Genomic DNA, 19,215 nt, shown 5'->3' with positions numbered 1-19,215 from the left:
TGGTGGTCAGAGCTCAGCCTCCTCGCCTCAGTTGTGTCTCTGAGCACTGAACACTTTGTACTTCCGTGTCTTGCTCAGTGATGGCCGGGGCTCAGCCTCCTCGCCTCAGTTGTGTCTCTGAGCACTGAACACCTTGCACTTCTGTGTCTTGCTCAGTGGTGGTCGGGCTCAGCCTCCTCGCCTCAGTTGTGTCTCTGAGCACTGAACACTTTGTACTTCCGTGTCTTGCTCAGTGGTGGTCAGAGCTCAGCCTCCTCGCCTCAGTCGTGTCTCTGAGCACTGAACACCTTGTACTTCTGTGTCTTGCTCAGTGATGGCCGGGGCTCAGCCTCCTCGCCTCAGTCGTGTCTCTGAGCACTGAACACCTTGTACTTCTGTGTCTTGCTCAGTGTTGGCCGGGCTCAGCCTCCTTGCCTCAGTCGTGTGTGCACATTGTGTCAGTTGGACATGGTGGTTGCCTGTGGTCGTGGTAGTTGCCTGTGGTCGTGGTAGGCTGAGGCTCATTTACCGCCTCGACGCGTGTTGGGCTTCTTCTCGTTTCGCTGTGGCCACGGGTAGTTGTTGTGTCTGGCTGATCTGTGCTTCTGTTCTTGTCCATTATTATATTTGTACTACTTCGTGGTGGCCTATTTTAGGTTTACCATCTTTTTATGATGATTAAATTGTATCAGTTTATTAATACATAAATACATGGAAAAAAAAAACTTCACTTTTGGGCAAGTGGAAGATGACTCACGACTGCGCTCACACACAAAAACAGTTTTGAAAAGTTCTCTTTTATTTACATTTCAAGTCAAATCACATGCAAAACGGTTTTCTTCTTTCATATGAATATCGTAGTTAGCAAAAAACACGGTTTTAATAGCAATTAAATATACAAAAATATAGCTTACAAAAACAGTGAGTGGTTTTATTTATTTTTTTTACGTTTTAAAAAATATTCTGCTGCAGAATTTTCTCTTCTCTTTTAGTGTACAAACACGTCTATGAAACCGAGAACCTGAGGTCTCACAAACAGCGCGAGAAAAAATAATAAAAAGCAAAAAAAAAAAAAAAAAGACAATGGGACAACAAGGAAAAAAAAAAGACAATGGAACACCAAGAAAAAAAAAAAAAAGACAAAGAGAAAAGAAATAGTAAATAAAACATAAATATCCTTTTTGTGGTTTAACACTGTATTGACATTACTGTGTTGGGTCGAGGCTGATTGCTCAGGTCATGATGACTTTACATAGACTTTTTTTTTTTTTTTACAAATTTAAAGGGCCATGACACTCAGGCACGTTATTGCTTGCGGAATTTTCTTCTAGCAAGTCCAAACAAGGAAAAGTGGCCATTTCTTAGAAACCACCTCCCTGTTGGCAATATTAATGGTATTTATCATTGCCATAATGGTCATCAAAGCCACTCCCACCAGGCATAATAATGGAGCACAGATCTAATGATCTTTTCATTATCTAGAGGAGAATATATCAAAATATCTTCACTATATCAACTCTGAAAACACAAAATGTTGCCCCCGTGGTCATAAATAAGGGCAGAAATGCCTAGGAAATTATTGTTTTCTGTAATTGGAGTTCCCATGTACAGGACTTACAACCACTACCGATATGTGACATCACAATAATTGGAATTTGACCTTTAAAAAAATAAAAAATAATAAAAAAAAAAGGATTACAAATTTTGGCACAAGATTTTAGACAATTCCTTATCATCACAACACTTCATCTACATATCTAGTTAGATTCTAGCGAGTACGTTTGGCCAATACAAAAATACGTTTCCAACAACTGGGCCTTACTATCAAATACTAAAAAAAAAAAAAAAAAAGTTTGCGAAAATAACACTGGATCATCTATTTTGTCTATACATGGCAGCCATAACCTCTACACAACCTTGAAGGGCAATGTCGTCACCAAAACTTCCTACCGATTGGTATAGAAATCAAGATGGCCGCCTCCATTGTCTACTTCTCCGACAAGGCTTTAAAACATATTTTCACAGATAACCTAAATTATTAGTGTGAATTTTATATTTTTGGACAAATTAAAGACCAGTGAAAAAAGATCTACAGTGTCCAAAAAAAATCTATTTTTTCCACTTTAAATACCGGCAGCCATTGTAGCGGGTGGTAAAGATACAACTAACCGATATTTTAAATACAAAATATAATACAAAATACAAGCTCCCGATTATGTGATTAGTTTTAGGTGATACTTTGGGGGGAAAAAAAAAGAGGTTTAATAATAATAATTAGAAAAAAAAAAATTATCCCACAAGATGGCCGCCACTGCAATTAAAGGGATAACATTTTAGTCAAACAATTTTTTCAAAAATTTTACGACTCCATAAAACAAAACAAACACGTTAATACAATGGCACCACAAAGCCAATGAATCCAACCTGACCTGGAAGAACATAGAATAGATCAAGACCAAACCCATTACATGGACAATACAGTAAAGCATCGGAGCCCTTATAGACAAGTAGAAACTCTCGGCTTTAGTCACAAGTAGGAGTCTACAATATCTGTCCCATCAATTGTCACGCTCGTCATACAGGGAAGTCAAAAAATAACCAAAAATACTTGAAGAAAAAAATAATAATTTTTGGACTGCAGGTCTATCAGAAGTAGTGACATTATTGGAATCGTGGGGAAATATCAATGTAAGACCATAGTAAACAGCGCATCAACAGTGCAAAAAAAATATATGGCCAAACTATAAAAAAAAAATTAGAGGAAGTGCTCATAGATTACACAAGTTATCGAGAAAATGTAAAAAATGTCAATTCTTCATTTTGAAAGATACACACGTGACTGTAGTCCAATCTGGTACGATCACAACAAACCCAGGGGAAAAAAAATCAACTCGTTATTCGTATAATTCAATACTTAAAAAGGAAAACTCTACCTTTAGCTACCGTATATGCTGCGAGAAAAAATACCTCGAGTGGGACGTCATAAGCCGGGCAGCTATAGAAAATTCCAATTCTAATTCTCAAAAACATTATTGGTGCGGATGGGGAATGGGACAACTGTAGAAATTGAGACAATGAGGTTTATAACGAGAGGTGGTGAGTTCTCCTTCAATGGAAGTCTTCAAACAAACAGGTTGGACACGAGGACCCCGGAGGTCCCTTCTAACTCTAACATTCTATGATTCTATGGTAAAGCAAGATGGAGAATGTGCGCAGGAAATCAACAGCGGTTTGAAAGCCATAATACGATTGCTGGATATTGGTCATAGTGAAGTGGCTTAGATACACCGATGTAAAACACCATATACCGGAAAGAGCCGACATAAAAAAGTTGAGTCACTGACGTGCACATATACTCCAGAGCTGCACTCACTATTCTGCTAATCCAATACAGTACATAACGACACGAGCAGTGAGTACAGCTCTAGAGTATAATACAGGACAAGTAATGTATGTACACAGTGACTGCACCAGCAGAATAGTGAGTGCAGCTCTGTAGTATAATACAGGATGTAACTCAGGATCAGTAATGTAATGTATGTACACAGTGACTGCACCAGCAGAATAGTGAGTGCAGCTCTGGGGTATAATACAGGATGTAACTCAGAATCAGTAATATAATGTATGTACACAGTGACTGCACCAGCAGAATAGTGAGTGCAGCTCTGGTACAGGATGTAACTCAGGATCAGTAATGTATAAACACAGTGACTGCACCAGCAGAATAATGAGTGCAGCTCTGGTGTATAATACAGGATGTTACTCAGGATCAGTAATGTAATGTATGTACACAGTGACTGCACCAGCAGAATATTGAGTGCAGCTCTGGAGTATAATACAGGATGTAACTCAGGATCAGTAATGTAATGTATGTACACAGTAACTGCACCAGCAGAATAGTGAGTGCAGCTCTGGGGTATAATACAGGAGGTAACTCAGGATCAGTAATGTAATGTATGTACACAGTGACTGCACCAGCAGAATAGTGAGTGCAGCTCTGGGGTATAATACAGGATGTAACTCAGGATCAGTAATGTAATGTATGTACACAGTGACTGCACCAGCAGGATATTGAGTGCAGCTCTGGAGTATAATACAGGATGTAACTCAGGATCAGTAATGTAATGTATGTACACAGTAACTGCACCAGCAGAATAGTGAGTGCAGCTCTGGGGTATAATACAGGATGTAACTCAGGATCAGTAATGTAATGTATGTACACAGTAACTGCACCAGCAGAATAGTGAGTGCAGCTCTGGGGTATAATACAGGATGCAACTCAGGATCAGTAATGTAATGTATGTACACAGTGACTGCACCAGCAGAATAGTGAGTGCAGCTCTGGAGTATAATACAGGATGTAACTCAGGATCAGTAATGTATGTACACAGTGACTGCACCAGCAGAATAGTGAGTGCAGCTCTGGAGTATAATACAGGATGTAACTCAGGATCAGTAATGTAATGTATGTACACAGTGACTGCAGCAGCAGAATAGTGAGTGTAGCTCTGGAGTATAATACAGGATGTAACTCAGGATCAGTAATGTAATGTATGTACACAGTGACTGCAGCAGCAGAATAGTGAGTGTAGCTCTGGAGTATAATACAGGATGTAACTCAGGATCAGTAATGTAATGTATGTACACAGTGACTGCAGCAGCAGAATAGTGAGTGTAGCTCTGGAGTATAATACAGGATGTAACTCAGGATCAGTAATGTAATGGCTGTACACAGTGACTGCACCAGCAGAATAGTGAGTGCAGCTCTGGAGTATAAGGGTATGTTCACACGTTCCTGATTTCCCTCCTTTTTTTTCAGGACTAAAAACCGCAGCTCTTGGCAGAAAACGCAGGTCCTTTTTATGGTGCTTTTTTGGTGCAGTTTTCTATGCAGAGTCTGTGTGTTTTCTAGGAAGTTTTTTAGGGTTAAAATGGCTGAAAATACCCTAACCCTACCCCTAACCCTATTCTAACAGTGGAAAAAAAAAATTCTTAATTTTTTTATTGTCCCTACCTATGGGGGTGACAAAGGGGGGGGGTCATTTACTATATTTTTTATTTTGATCACTGAGATAGGTTATATCTCAGTGATCAAAATGCACTTTGTAACGAATCTGCCGGCCGGCATTTTGCAAGATGGCGGCGCCCAGGGAGAAGACGGCCAGACGGACACCGGGAGGCCGGGTAAGTATAAGGGGGGGAGATGAGGGCACGGGGGGGGGGCGTCGGAGCACGGGGGGGTGGCATCGGAGCATGGGGGGGGGCAGCCACACTGCAGCGGTTCTGCACCACAAACCGCAGAAAACCCGCAGATATTTTTTTCATCTGCGGGTTTTACTGCGGGTTTGACCTCACAATGGAGGTCAATGGGTGCAGAACCGCTGCAGTTCCGCAAAAAGAAGTGACATGGTACTTCTTTTTTACCGCGGCTATTCAGTGCGGCTTTTTTCGCGATTTTCCGCAATGTGGGCACAGCAGTTCCTGTTTTCCATAGGGTACATTGTACTGTACCCTACATGGAAAACAGCTGCGGACCGCAGCGGGAAAATCGCGGCGATTCCGCATGAAAAAAAGGATGGTGTGAACATGGTCTAATACAGGATGTAACTCAGGATCAGTAATGTAATGTATGTACACAGTGACTGCACCAGCAAAATAGTGAGTGCAGCTCTGGAAAATAATACACAGTCAGTGTGTAGTAGTGTCTGTACACAGTGACCCAACTTTTTATGTGGACTAATCATGTTGGTAAGTGGTGATATGGGGTTTTTTTTATTGTGTTTTTTTTGCTTTTGAACAATAGAAATTGTTTTCTCAGTTATTATCACTTTGAATTTTGCACTTCGTTTTGCCAAATTGTTGCCTCATCTCAAAAACACGACCATCACATCCCAATAAGCCTTCTACAGCAAATGACCGGCACTAAATAAAGTAAGGCGCTTGGAGGTAACACCGAGGGGAAACCAGCGCACACTACATCGTAACGAGGAGGGGAATAAATGTGTAATATAATAATCTTTATCTTATGAAAACGAATGAGAACAACAACAAAAAAGTGTAAGAAAACTTTCAGGATCTTTATAAGGAAGGAGAATAGTGAGGTAAACACCACAGAGGTGACACCTTCGAAAACAGCGCCCCACCTGTCCACAGGTCGTGTGCGGTATCACCACTTCATTCAACCCCGGGGAGACGCTGGTTTCCCTCATTTTGTACATTACGAGGATTCGAGAAAAGTTTTGTAAATCTTAAGTAACTGTCCACCAAACCTCCATAGCTGTGATCAGACAGATGACGTTATCTATCCTTTCAGCAAGAACAAAAAATAAATAAATCTTTATTATAGAGGGCGATTAAAAGATTAAATTAGTAGGAACCATTGAAACTTGAATTCTTAATATTAAATCCAACATGGCGCATGTGTGGGGGGCGCGTAGAGAAAAAAAAAGTGACGAGATTGATCTTGGGGCGTGGACTTCCCTTACAATCCCGATGTTTACGTTTAAGCTGTCGCCCCGGAAACCGTTTCCTTCAGAATTCCAAATGCTTCCGTTTAAATGGTTGCCTAGCAACAGATGTTCTCACACAGAGGTGACTACTTAGGGCCTCCATGTCTTGTAAAACAGCTTTTTTCCACCTCCGATATACTTTAATATTAATCTGCTGGAGAGGATAAAAGGTGCAATCCGTCATGTCGTCTCCCTAGGTTGGGTCAGGACTTATTTTTTATATATATATATATATATATATATATATATATATATATATATATATATATATATATATATATATATATATATATATACACACACATATATATAAAAAATATATAATATATATATATATATATATATATATATATATATATATATATATATATATTATATATTTTTTATATATATGTGTGTGTATATATATATATATATATTTAATAAGACACCTCTTATTTATAAGGATCACATCAGCCTTCTTTGAAAAAAAAATAATAAATAAAATTAAGTGCTCTTGTCTCCATAGAGAGGTCATGACCGACCCCAATCTATCCGGCAGGGAGGCCCGACCATTGCCATGTTACATGTGCCTAAAAATCTTAATATAGAATTTGGCTTTTTTATTATTTAAAAAAAAAAACTGAAAAAAAAAAAAAAAAAAAAAATTCTAGAAGGGTTTTTTTGTTTGTTAAATTTTTGCCCCCCCTCCCAAATATCTCATGTAATATACTGAACCATTTGATGGGCACTGAAAAGACTTGGCCTTGCCAACATAGCCTGGCATATAATGAGTGGGGGGGGGGGGCGACTAAAGGGTTAATAACCCAAGTGCTAAGTTTCCGGTAACATTCTGCCATTTCATGGCCGCCTGGAGACAACTTTCCTGTATTATCCCCAGACAAATCTAGACTAAAGCCTCCCCCTTCTTGTATCTAAAAGGGGGGTTTTACATTTTAGGGGTCTTATATAATATATTTATAAACATATTATATTTAAAAAATATTCATCTTTGCATTTCATTAAAAACGTGGCTCAGTTTCCCCTTCATTACCTTTGCGTCTATTGCTGGCTGAAGAATGAGTTAACTGAGAAGGTGTCAGCGAGCTCGTCTGGACAGAAGAGTCTGTGACTGTTATCTGTCGTTTTCTGAGCTCTTCTCAGCCGATTTATGACCAAATTAAAATTTAACGTGGCCTGTAAAAAAAAAAAAAAAAAAAAAAAAAAAAAAAATCAGAGGGGGCAATATTTTTAATGAAATCCAAAAAAGTAATTTTTTAAGCCCCCCAAAAACAAATTTGAACCATTATCAGCGGTGAAGCGCCTCGATGCTGTAATTAGGGCAGAAAGCCCCGATTTGTGGGATACGGGTGAAGCTGGAATAAGGGGCAGCGTGCCAGTGATGGGTGCACTACATTAAGAAGACCCTCTGGGTGTGTACACCACCCCGGCGCGGAGAAGCGGTGCACCAGAGATCGGCACGGATTACAGGAAGCAGTTTGCATAGTGCGGCATTTCTCCATCCCCGTGGGCGGCGCCATCCCTTCCCTTTGTAAATGGTCACTTGTGCCACGTCCGACCTCGGCACAGAGGAACTTCCAGTAAAAGATTTCCATATAAAATGTTTTTTAAAAGAAAAAAAAAAACAAAAAATGTTGCAAGAGTCCCAGTGAGATCTTGTAAAGTGCTCGACCAAGGCCAAATACTGCTGCCAAGTTCCCTTGTGCGCCCCCTGCGGAGCGACGAAAGTGCTTTGGTTGCGACAGAGTCCACACATCCATGTCGGAGGCGGGGGCAGGAATCCATCAGCTGCCGACCAGGATTCTGGGATCTGCCCCGAAGAATCGGGATAAGGACATGTGATCGGTGGCTTCAGGTATGGGCGACCCATGACCACGGGCTGGCTGTACACTACACAATGTTCTCCGCCCCGGGCAGCGGGCCCTGCGGGGGGCCGGGCTCCTGGTTACTGTGAAGCTGGGCCAACTGCAGGACGGGCATGTTACACAGGGGGCAAACTTTCCGCACTTCCAGCCACTTAATGAGGCACCTGAAAGAAGAGACAAAGAAATGTACCAGAACATAAGGCATGAAGGGTTAATAATATAATGTACACAGTGACTGCACCAGCAGAATAGTGAGTGCAGCTCTGGGGTATAGTACAGGATGTAACTCAGGATCAGTAATGTAATGTATGTACACAGTGACTGCACCAGCAGAATAGTGAGTGCAGCTCTGGAGTATAATACCGGATATAACTCAGGATCAGTAATGTAATGTATGTACACAGTGACTGCACCAGCAGAATAGTGAGTGCAGCTCTGGGGTATAATACAGGATGTAACTCAGGATCAGTAATGTATGTACACAGTGACTGCACCAGCAGAATAGTGAGTGCAGCTCTGGAGTATAATACAGGATGTAACTCAGGATCAGTAATGTAATGTATGTACACAGTGACTGCACCAGCAGAATAGTGAGTGCAGCTCTGGGGTATAATACAGGATATAACTCAGGATCTGTAATGTAATGTATGTACACAGTGACTGCACCAGCAGAATAGTGAGTGCAGCTCTGGAGTATAATACAGGATGTAACTCAGGATCAGTAATGTAATGTATGTACACAGTGACTGCACCAGCAGAATAGTGACTGCAGCTCTGGAGAATAATACATGATGTAACTCAGGATCAGTAATGTAATGTATGTACACAGTGACTGCACCAGCAGAATAGTGAGTGCAGCTCTGGGGTATAATACAGGATGTAACTCAGGATCAGTAATGTAATGTATGTACACAGTGACTGCACCAGCAGAATAGTGAGTGCAGCTCTGGAGTATAATACAGGATATAACTCAGGATCTGTAATGTAATGTATGTACACAGTGACTGCACCAGCAGAATAGTGACTGCAGCTCTGGAGAATAATACAGGATGTAACTCAGGATCAGTAATGTAATGTATGTACACAGTGACTGCACCAGCAGAATAGTGAGTGCAGCTCTGGAGTATAATACAGGATGTAACGCAGGATCAGTAATGTAATGTATGTACACAGTGACTGCACCAGCAGAATAGTGAGTGCAGCTCTGGAGTATAATACAGGATGTAACTCAGGATCAGTAATGTAATGTACGTACACAGTGACTGCACCAGCAGAATAGTGAGTGCAGCTCTGGAGTATAATACAGGATATAACTCAGGATCGGTGATGTAATGTATGCACACAGTGACTGCACCAGCAGAATAGTGAGTGCAGCTCTGGGGTATAATACAGGAGGTAACTCAGGATCAGTAATGGTGGGATCAGATTTGATGCTTTCTATCCTTAGATACAATGAAGGCTCGGGACTTACTTTCTGTGAAAGGCGTGCTTGCATGGACATATACCCAGCTCATCCTTGGGCTTGAACTCCTCTAGGCAAACAGCACAAATCTACAAGGAGATGAAAGCAGAATTACATGACGTCAGCAGCTTATGTGGAAACCATTAATGGAAATTATAGGAACATTTTTCAAACCCATTTAGAAAAATTAGTAAGAGAGAGAAAAAAAAATATAAAATAAAAAGTACTGTCAGTTTTCAGAAATACCAGATACTAACCTCATAGAGATTCAACTCTTTTACTTTCTCTTTCAAAATAACCTGAAAAATAAAAAATAACAGAAAAACGTAAGTCATACCAATGTTTCATGTTGGAAAATAAATATCCCCTCCTCCAAATACTGATTGGGTATCACATCAGGGGCTGTTAAATCTGTGCAATATCGCCCCCTGGATTTAATCATTAGAACTCCTGGAACACTGGTACCAAACCTGTTGGTCACCCAATGAAACCGGGGGTTAAAAGAATGTGGAATTCGGAAGTTCGGAGCCTCACCTGTTTATACGCATAGAGCTCCTTACGGGTCTGATGTCTCAACCTGTAGAGGGCGATAATGAGAAGGGCAGATGAGAACACCCAGGCGTCACATTCAGCCATACATGTACTTTAGGACGCCAAGAAATCAATGTTTTTTTTTTATCTTTTTTTGGTCTGCAGAGTGCACCCTATAAAAATAGTGGAAGGTCTTAAAGGACAGTAGACACCCCAGCAGCACAGAGCATTTCAGGAGAGATATGTGCTCATGTTAAGACTAATTGGTTATATTACTGCATCAGGTATTTAAGTGGAAGTGATGAACACAAGCAGATACGCCATCTGCACAGTAACGAGACCTAAGCACTAAATCCATCTCAAGTAACAGAGTAAATTGACATTAGCCCACATCGACCAATCAGCTTTGACAATTGCCGACAGCTACCCCCTATTGTGTGCGAATGAACACCGAAATTCCTATGGAATTGCCACGGCAACCAGTCATTATAGGGAAGAACATGGGTTGAATTTACCTCCATTAGAAGAACCTTTATTGTCTTGGAGTTCAAAACACAGAAATCTGTAAAACAGGCAGCACAGTCTAAAAGGAAAAAGCCCTTTGTAAACTGTATGACGACATTTATTGCAATGCAAGATTGGTAAGAAAAAAAAAAAAGCAAAAGGAAAAATTAGGTCAATGCTCGCATCGCTCTAAGAAAAGTAAGAGGAGAATGTAAAAAGGAACAAAAAAAATAGAAAACGCCACCACCACAACAACTACATCATACACGAAACACACACAGCACTTGATGTACCACAGAGAGACATTACTTATAATCCTAAACAATGAATAGGAACCGTAATGGGCTCCTCACACACCCCATGACTAATTTTTAATGCCGTCTCTAACCACAAGCTTGTCAAGTATCTCCAAACTAATAGATTCTGATATTGGCATCATCATTGGTTGTAGCTGCCGGTAAACCTCTATATGCTGCTACATAACTGGTTCATGCAGCTTTACATGAACACCTGAGCCTTACACTATGGCTGGTCCGAATAACTAAAGCAATTGTTACCATCCACCTCTCGTGTCTCCCCTTTTCCCCATAGTTTGTAAGCTTGCGAGCAGGGCCCTCATTCCTCCTGGTATCTATTTCTGTTATGCTGTAATGTCTATTGTCTGTACAAGTCCCCTCTATAATCTGTAAAGCGCTGCGGAATATGTTGGCGCTATATAAATAAAAATTATTATTATTATTATTATATGGCAACTATAACTACTACTTCATCAATCCAGGAGGTATAGGAACATAGGTGTACGTACTTTGGTGGTGCTATTGGCAAGTCCCTCATTATCCAAATTATTTAAAATCCTCCATAGGCTGTTCCCAAAGATATCCATGGGCTTAATGATAAAAGCAGGTATTAAAGGAACTCTATAGAGCTTGTAACTTGCTCCTGCCTTCAAATTACATGGAGCAGTAGACAGCTCTATGAGGTTCACATAGTAGTTTTCAAGATCAACAGACCTAATAGCAGGTCACAGGAATGGGGACCAATGTTTTAGGAGCATGGGTTTGGCTCGCCCCAGTACAAAAGAGGTCATGGGAACATTTTTCCTATAAATTAACGTTATGGACAGTTAAACACTTTCTCAGAATATTTATAATTTTAAAAGGTTCCTAAAATGGAGAACTTAAGGTTTCCGACCTAGAAGTGTCCTCATACCCTTGATTAATAGTCAAGTTCCTCTCTTTCCTGGGGGTCAGCTGCAGCTCACTAGTTCTTCTTTCGAAGAGTCTTGTATCTACTAATGGGTAACTTTAGAATACATGGGGCAGACGGTTTAAAAGGGAATATCTAGAATCAGAAAATATTGCCAAAACAGCGCCACACTTGTCTACAGGCTGTGAATGGTATTGCAGCTTAGCCTCCTTCACCTTCTTGGCTTACTGTTCCTGAACCAGGAAGCTCAGGATGAATAACGTTATTAGTCTTAATCTAATAGGAACGGATCATGATACTTAATATGATGAACCCGCAACATCAGATGAACTGCCGGACAGGGAAGGTACGAGCTCTGGAAGAACAGTATGTGCTTCTTTTATCTTATGTAATCCCTTTAATTAAAAACCATTTATAATTCACAGCTGGGTGTGAGCACACAGGGGGCTGGCTGTAGGTAAATACGGGATATTGACTATGATGTAGGAGCCGTGCCCTCTTGACATTCTCTTTCAGTTTTAAGGGAAGTTTATTTTCCTGCGACCAAAGCACGCAATGTCTTCTGAGAAAGAGAAACTAATACAAAGCAGCGCCCCGCTAGGACTCAGCGGCTGCAAAGTGCAAGAATTTTTACAAGCAGTATAAACAGGCATCAGGGGGATCTACGGGGTTAAAAACCACCCTGAATTTTAGCCTTTTATAGGATTACTAGATGGTGGCCCGATTTTAACGCATCAGGTATTCTAGAATATGCATGTCCACGTAGCATATAACACAGGCCACGTAGTATATAGCACAGGTACGTAGTATATTGCACAGCCACGTAGTATATTGCACAGCCACGTAGTATATTGCACAGCCACGTAGTATATTGCACAGCCACGTAGTATATTGCACAGCCACATATAGTATACAGCACACACACATAGTATACTGCCCATAAAATACTAACAGCACTGATAGAGATGAATGGTACTGTGTACTGAGGTCGCAGCATGTCCGCAGTGCACACCGTGCAGCCTGGAGATGCCGCCAGGTGTGCAGCGTTCCCAGACGCGTGCTCTACACCGGGGGTCCCGGGATAACACGGCCACGCTTCCCCGTGCTGGATGAGAGGAGCGCCCCCTGCCGGCGGCTGCTGGCAGTGGAGGCTCTAGTTCAGCACATGTAGTGCTCTTACCGATACCGGAGCGTGTATTCCTGCGCAGAAGGTGGCGGGACTGTGCCCAGTGCTACAGCCGCGGCCAGCGTGACGGCGCCGTGGGCTGAGAGGTACATGGAGCACCCGGTCTGCCCCGGAGACACCCTGCAGGGCATCGCTCTCAAGTACGGGGTGACGGTAAGCAGAGGACGGTCCTGGGAGGCTGAGGGCGGTGTGCCAGGCTGGTGGGAGTGTGGAGCCCACCACCTGAGCTGTTTGCGGGCAGGAGACTGGCACTGCCGGGGTCTGCGGGGTGGGGATGGGGGGGGGGGGGGAGACCGGAGGGTAGTATGTGGGCGCCGGGCACTGACTGCAGGGGAGTAGGGAGGGACTAATCGGACTGTGGCCGTCGCCGATTGGTCGCGGCAGCCATGACAGGCAGCTGGCGCGACCAATCAGCGACTTGGATTCCATGATAGACAGAGGCCGCGGCCAATGAATATCCGTGACAGAAGGACAGACAGACAGACGGAAGTGACCCTTAGACAATTATGTATATAGATGAAAACACTATGGCCAGTAGCCGACTATTTATGAGCTAATGCAGGGGTGGGCAAATAATTTTCCTGAGGAGCCACATGAGAGGCCATGACTGCTGTTGTGGGGGTCCGAACCAATAGGCTGAAATGAATTCTGCTCAATGTTAATATGTTATAATTATTAGATGATTGATAATTATAATAATTGTATCACTTAATATTGGGCAGAATTAAGTATGCTGACCCCTATATATTGTATGAGCCCCCCACACAGCCCCTTATATACTGTAAGAGCCCCACACAGCCTCCTATATATACTGCATGAGGCCCCCAGTGTCCCCATGTGCAGAATCTCACCCCCATAACCTCCCCATGTGCAGCATGTCACCCCCATAGCCTCCCCATGTGCAGCATGTCACTCCTATAGCCTCCCCATGTGCAGCATGTCACCCCTATAGCATTCCCATGTGCAGAACGACACCCTCATAGCATCTCCATATGCAGAACGACACCCCATAGCCTCCCCATATGCATCATGTCACCCCCATAGCATCTCCATGTGCAGCATGTCACCCCCATAGCCTCCCCATGTGCAGCATGTCACCCCCATAGCCTCCCCATGTGCAGCATGTCACCCCCATAGCCTCCCCATGTGCAGCATGTCACCCCCATAGCCTCCCCATGTGCAGCATGTCACCCCCATAGCCTCCCCATGTGCAGCATGTCACCCCCATAGCCTCCCCATGAGCAGCATGTCACCCCCATAGCCTCCCCATGTGCAGCATGTCACCCCATAACCTCCCCATGTGCAGCATGTAACCCCCATAGCCTCCCCATGTGCAGCATGTCACCTCATAGCCTCCCCATGTGCAGTATGTCACCCCCATAGCCTCCCCATGTGCAGCATGTCACCCCATAGCCTCCCCATGTGCAGCATGTCACCCCCATAGCCTCCCCATGTGCAGCATGTCACCCCATAGCCTCCCCATGTGCAGCATGTAACCCCCATAGCCTCCCCATGTGCAGCATGTCACCCCATAACCTCCCCATGTGCAGCATGTCACCCCCATAGCCTCCCCATGTGCAGCATGTCACCCCATAGCCTCCCCATGTGCATCATGTCATCCCCATAGCCTCCCCATGTGCTGCATGTCACCCCCATAGCCTCCCCATGTGCAGCATGTCACCCCCATAGCCTCCCCATGTGCAGCATGACACCCCCATAGCCTTCCCATGTGCAGCATGTAACCCCCATAGCCTCCCCCATGTGAAGCATGCCACCCCATAGCCTCCCCATGTGCAGCATGTCACCCCATAGCCTCCCCATGTGCAGCATGTAACCCCCATAGCCTCCCCATGTGCAGCATGTCACCCCCATAGCCTCCCCATGTGCAGCATGTAACCCCCATAGCCTCCCCATGTGCAGCATGTCACCCCATAGCCTCCCCATGTGCAGCATGTCACCCCCATAGCCTCCCCATGTGAAGCATGTCACCCCCATAGCCTCCCCATGTGAAGCATGACACCCCAAAGCCTCCCCATGTGCAGCATGACACCCCATAGCCTCCCCATGTGCAGCATGTCACCCCATAGCCTCCCCATGTGCAGCATGTCACCCCCATAGCCTCCCCATGTGCAGCATGTCACCCCCATAGCCTCCCCATGTGCAGCATGTCACCCCATAACCTCCCCATGTGCAGCATGTCACCCCCATAGCCTCCCCATGTGCAGTATGAAACCCCCATAGCCTCCCCATGTGCAGCATGTCACCCCCATAGCCTCCCCATGTGCAGCATGACACCCCATAGCCTCCCCATGTGCAGCATGACACCCCATAGCCTCCCCATGTGCAGCATGTCACCCCCATAGCCTCCCCATGTGCAGCATGTCACCCCATAGCCTCCCCATGTGCAGCATGACACCCCATAGCCTCCCCATGTGCAGCATGTCACCCCCATAGCCTCCCCATGTCCACCCAAACATCCCTTACACATGAAATAAAACCACCACCACATACTCACCTCGGCCCCGTTCGCCGGCGCTCTGCTTCTCGCTGACTCTCCGAGTACATTTCATCACATCACGCTGATTAGTGGAGTTAGTGGCCAGAGGCGTCTTCTCCACCAATGCAGTCAGCGCCTATCGAGACAACGAAGGCAGCGAGCGGACGGGCACGGTGCGGCCCGTGGACCTCTTGCATCCAGCCGCACGGATGTCTCAGGCCGCACTTTGCCCACATCTGAGTTAATGGATAGAACACGTCATAAATAGGTTGATTTTACGTCTTTACGTTGTTAGAGGACCCCTTAGGAACAGGGCACTTAGTTTGGGGTATGAAACAACCAGTTTATGGGATATCAGTTTTCTCAAAACAGTTTGTTATATCTCCTAAGAAGAAGAGAACTGAATGACTTATTAGATTTTAGGGGTGGACGATCTTTAAGGAATGCAAATCAGTAGTTAACTGCTCCAATTTCCTCCCCAAAAAAAAGAATTTTAAAAATGGATGCAAATGCTGCCCACTATCACCTATGCAAGCAAGGTTACCTAAGCACGCACAAGCAGTATACAGTCAGATATGTGGGGGCGCTGTTGCATTGAGATCTATGGAAAAATAGGTCCCTTTTCAGTGGTAAAAAAGTGGTACTGCAACTTCACAAACAGGAACAGAAAAGAACTACAACTGCAGGTAAAATTAATGTCACACAGATAAACCAACAGTATAAATTTAGAAATATAATATTTTTAAAATTGTATTGCTTCTATATATTAAAGATAAACCTGAAAATAATTTGCCTGTGTTATATTTTGCTGGTATTAAAGAATTATACTCTACACACATCCAAAGCTGCATTTAGAATTCTGATAATCTGCAGTTTATCTACTGCTCAGATATGAAGCCCAGTGGTTGAGCCGGAGAGGTTATTTCAGCTTCAGGCATGGAAGGAGCAAACATGTCAATCAGAGGCAAAATGCAGGGGAAAAAAAAAAAGTGGGGTGGAGGGGGTTACTTTCGGAATAAGATTTCTGCAACATCCTGGCAAGATATTCAAGTGTACCATGTACAGGGAATAGATATCGCTACGCACTTATAGGGTTCTGTACCTAGAATATAGTACCCAACGAAGCAAGAATAGGTCACCCAGTTTAGTTTTTCTTGTGATTTCAACCTACATAATACCGCCATGACTCACCAAGAAATAATACTACACACCGTGCCTGATTAATACTGTCATGTAAAATTACCCCATAATACTCCTCCATAAAAAAACATAATAGTGCACAATACTGCCATATAATATTACCATATTGTGACCAAATAATGTGAAGCATCCTCATAATACGCCCACATATCGCCACATACTTCCAACATATCACTGCTATAAATTATTACCATCTATAATATAACGCTGGGAGCGTCACTCTGTCCGAAGCCTCTATAGACTGCGCAAGCGCAAGCGCCGGCGCAGTCTGGGCCTCACAGAGCGACGCTCCCGGGAGATCGCGGTATGCGTAAGCACTGAACGCATACCGCCATCTCCACCGGAGAGTCAGGGACCGCCAGGAGGGAGGGTAAGTATACTCACCTTTCCTGGTTCCAGCGCTGCTTGCGGCTCCGTCTCCCGGCTCCTCTGCTCCCGGCTCCGGAGGGCGCGGACTGCGCAGGCGCCGATTCCTGCTGCCGGAATCGGCGCCTGCGCAGTCCGCGCTTTCCGGCGCCATTTTCTTGAAGACATACCTGCAATGGAGCCGGACGATAGGTGAGTATGGTATTTTTTTTTTTTTTTTATATGGCAGCAGCATTCGGGGGCATACACACTGGAGCGGGGGGCATATAATACAATGGTGGCGCAGGATGGCCGCAGCACATGACAGAACGGGCGCAGGATGGCAGCAGCACATGACAGAACGGGCGCAGGATGGCAGCAGCACATGACAGAACGGGCGCAGGATGGCAGCAGCACATGACAGAACGGGCGCAGGATGGCCGCAGCACATGACAGAACGGGCGCAGGATGGCAGCAGCACATGACAGAACGGGCGAAGGATGGCAGCAGCACATGACAGAACGGGCGCAGGATGGCAGCAGCACATGACAGAACGGGCGCAGGATGGCCGCAGCACATGACAGAACGGGCGCAGGATGGCAGCAGCACATGTCAGAACGGGCGCAGGATGGCCGCAGCACATGACAGAACGGGCGCAGGATGGCAGCAGCACATGACAGAACGGGCGCAGGATGGCAGCAGCACATGACAGAACGGGCGCAGGATGGCCGCAGCACATGACAGAACGGGCGCAGGATGGCAGCAGCACATGACAGAACGGGCGAAGGATGGCAGCAGCACATGACAGAACGGGCGAAGGATGGCAGCAGCACATGACAGAACGGGCGCAGGATGGCAGCAGCACATGACAGAACGGGCGCAGGATGGCAGCAGCACATGACAGAACGGGCGAAGGATGGCAGCAGCACATGACAGAACGGGCGAAGGATGGCAGCAGCACATGACAGAACGGGCGCAGGATGGCAGCAGCACATGACAGAACGGGCGCAGGATGGCAGCAGCACATGACAGAACGGGCGCAGGATGGGAGCAGCACATGACAGAACGGGCGCAGGATGGCAGCAGCACATGACAGAACGGGCGCAGGATGGCAGCAGCAAATTTCAGAACGGGGACGCAGGATGGGAGCAGCAAATGACAGAACGGGCGCAGGATGGGAGCAGCAAATGACAGGATGGGAGCAGCAAATGACAGAATGGAGGCGCAGGATGGGAGCAGCACATGACAGAACGGGGGCGCAGGATGGGAGCAGCACATGACAGGATGGGGGCGCAGGATGGAGCAGCACATACCAGGATGGAGACCATATACCAATATAAATGCTCGCCACCCGGGCGTAGAACGGGTTCAATAGCTAGTAGTAATATAATGTAAGGTACCAGAGTATTATAGTGCCCAAATATTTTCATGCATTCACATACGCCTGTAAGGAGTGCACATAATAGTGCCAAATAGTGACCATACTAATCCTTAACAATTAACATAATACCGCCACATAATGCTTGGATAATACTGCCATATAGTGACCATACTAATCCTGAACAATTAACAATATACTACTACTATACACGACAAGCCACATACTCTGCAGAGCATCTCACTCTCCGCAGGCTGCATGATCTGCAGCACACAGTATAGCAGTATACCGTCATCTGGCGAGATGCCCATCAGCTACAGACACATTATGTAATGTAACATTTGGCAGAATTAATTGCAGAATGGTGGAGTTCTGCTTTATTGTCCGGAGCAGACAGCATTAGACAACATCTGACATTTGTGTAGGACGGATCACATTCTGCCCCTGGATTACCAGATCACGGTGACTCAGGAATCACATTACTGGAGCGTCCTATAATACTGAAGTTCCCCGTAGGGCTTATTCACCAGGCGTCCCGCTCCCTCCCTGATGC

At 44.8% G+C, this 19,215-nt stretch overlaps 1 protein-coding gene across 1 annotated transcript in view; it reads right to left on the bottom strand.

Annotated features, from left to right (window-relative positions):
* Window positions 1-7,673: 7,673 nt before the first annotated feature.
* RNF24 (ring finger protein 24) overlaps window positions 7,674-19,215 on the bottom strand; it is a 69,958-nt gene continuing 58,416 nt past the window's right edge. Inside the window, exons 3-6 of the mRNA XM_069745153.1 lie at window positions 10,350-10,392; window positions 10,073-10,114; window positions 9,825-9,904; window positions 7,674-8,517 (exon numbers count right to left, since the gene is read on the bottom strand). Of these exons, the coding sequence (XP_069601254.1) occupies window positions 8,379-8,517; window positions 9,825-9,904; window positions 10,073-10,114; window positions 10,350-10,392 (304 nt within the window). The 3' untranslated portion in view covers window positions 7,674-8,378. The remainder of the gene's footprint in view (window positions 8,518-9,824; window positions 9,905-10,072; window positions 10,115-10,349; window positions 10,393-19,215) is intronic.

This window comes from Ranitomeya imitator, chromosome 1 (assembly GCF_032444005.1).
Source record: "Ranitomeya imitator isolate aRanImi1 chromosome 1, aRanImi1.pri, whole genome shotgun sequence".
In the NCBI taxonomy this organism is placed as follows: Eukaryota; Metazoa; Chordata; class Amphibia; order Anura; family Dendrobatidae; genus Ranitomeya; species Ranitomeya imitator.
This window is presented reverse-complemented; position numbering and strand designations above follow the sequence as displayed.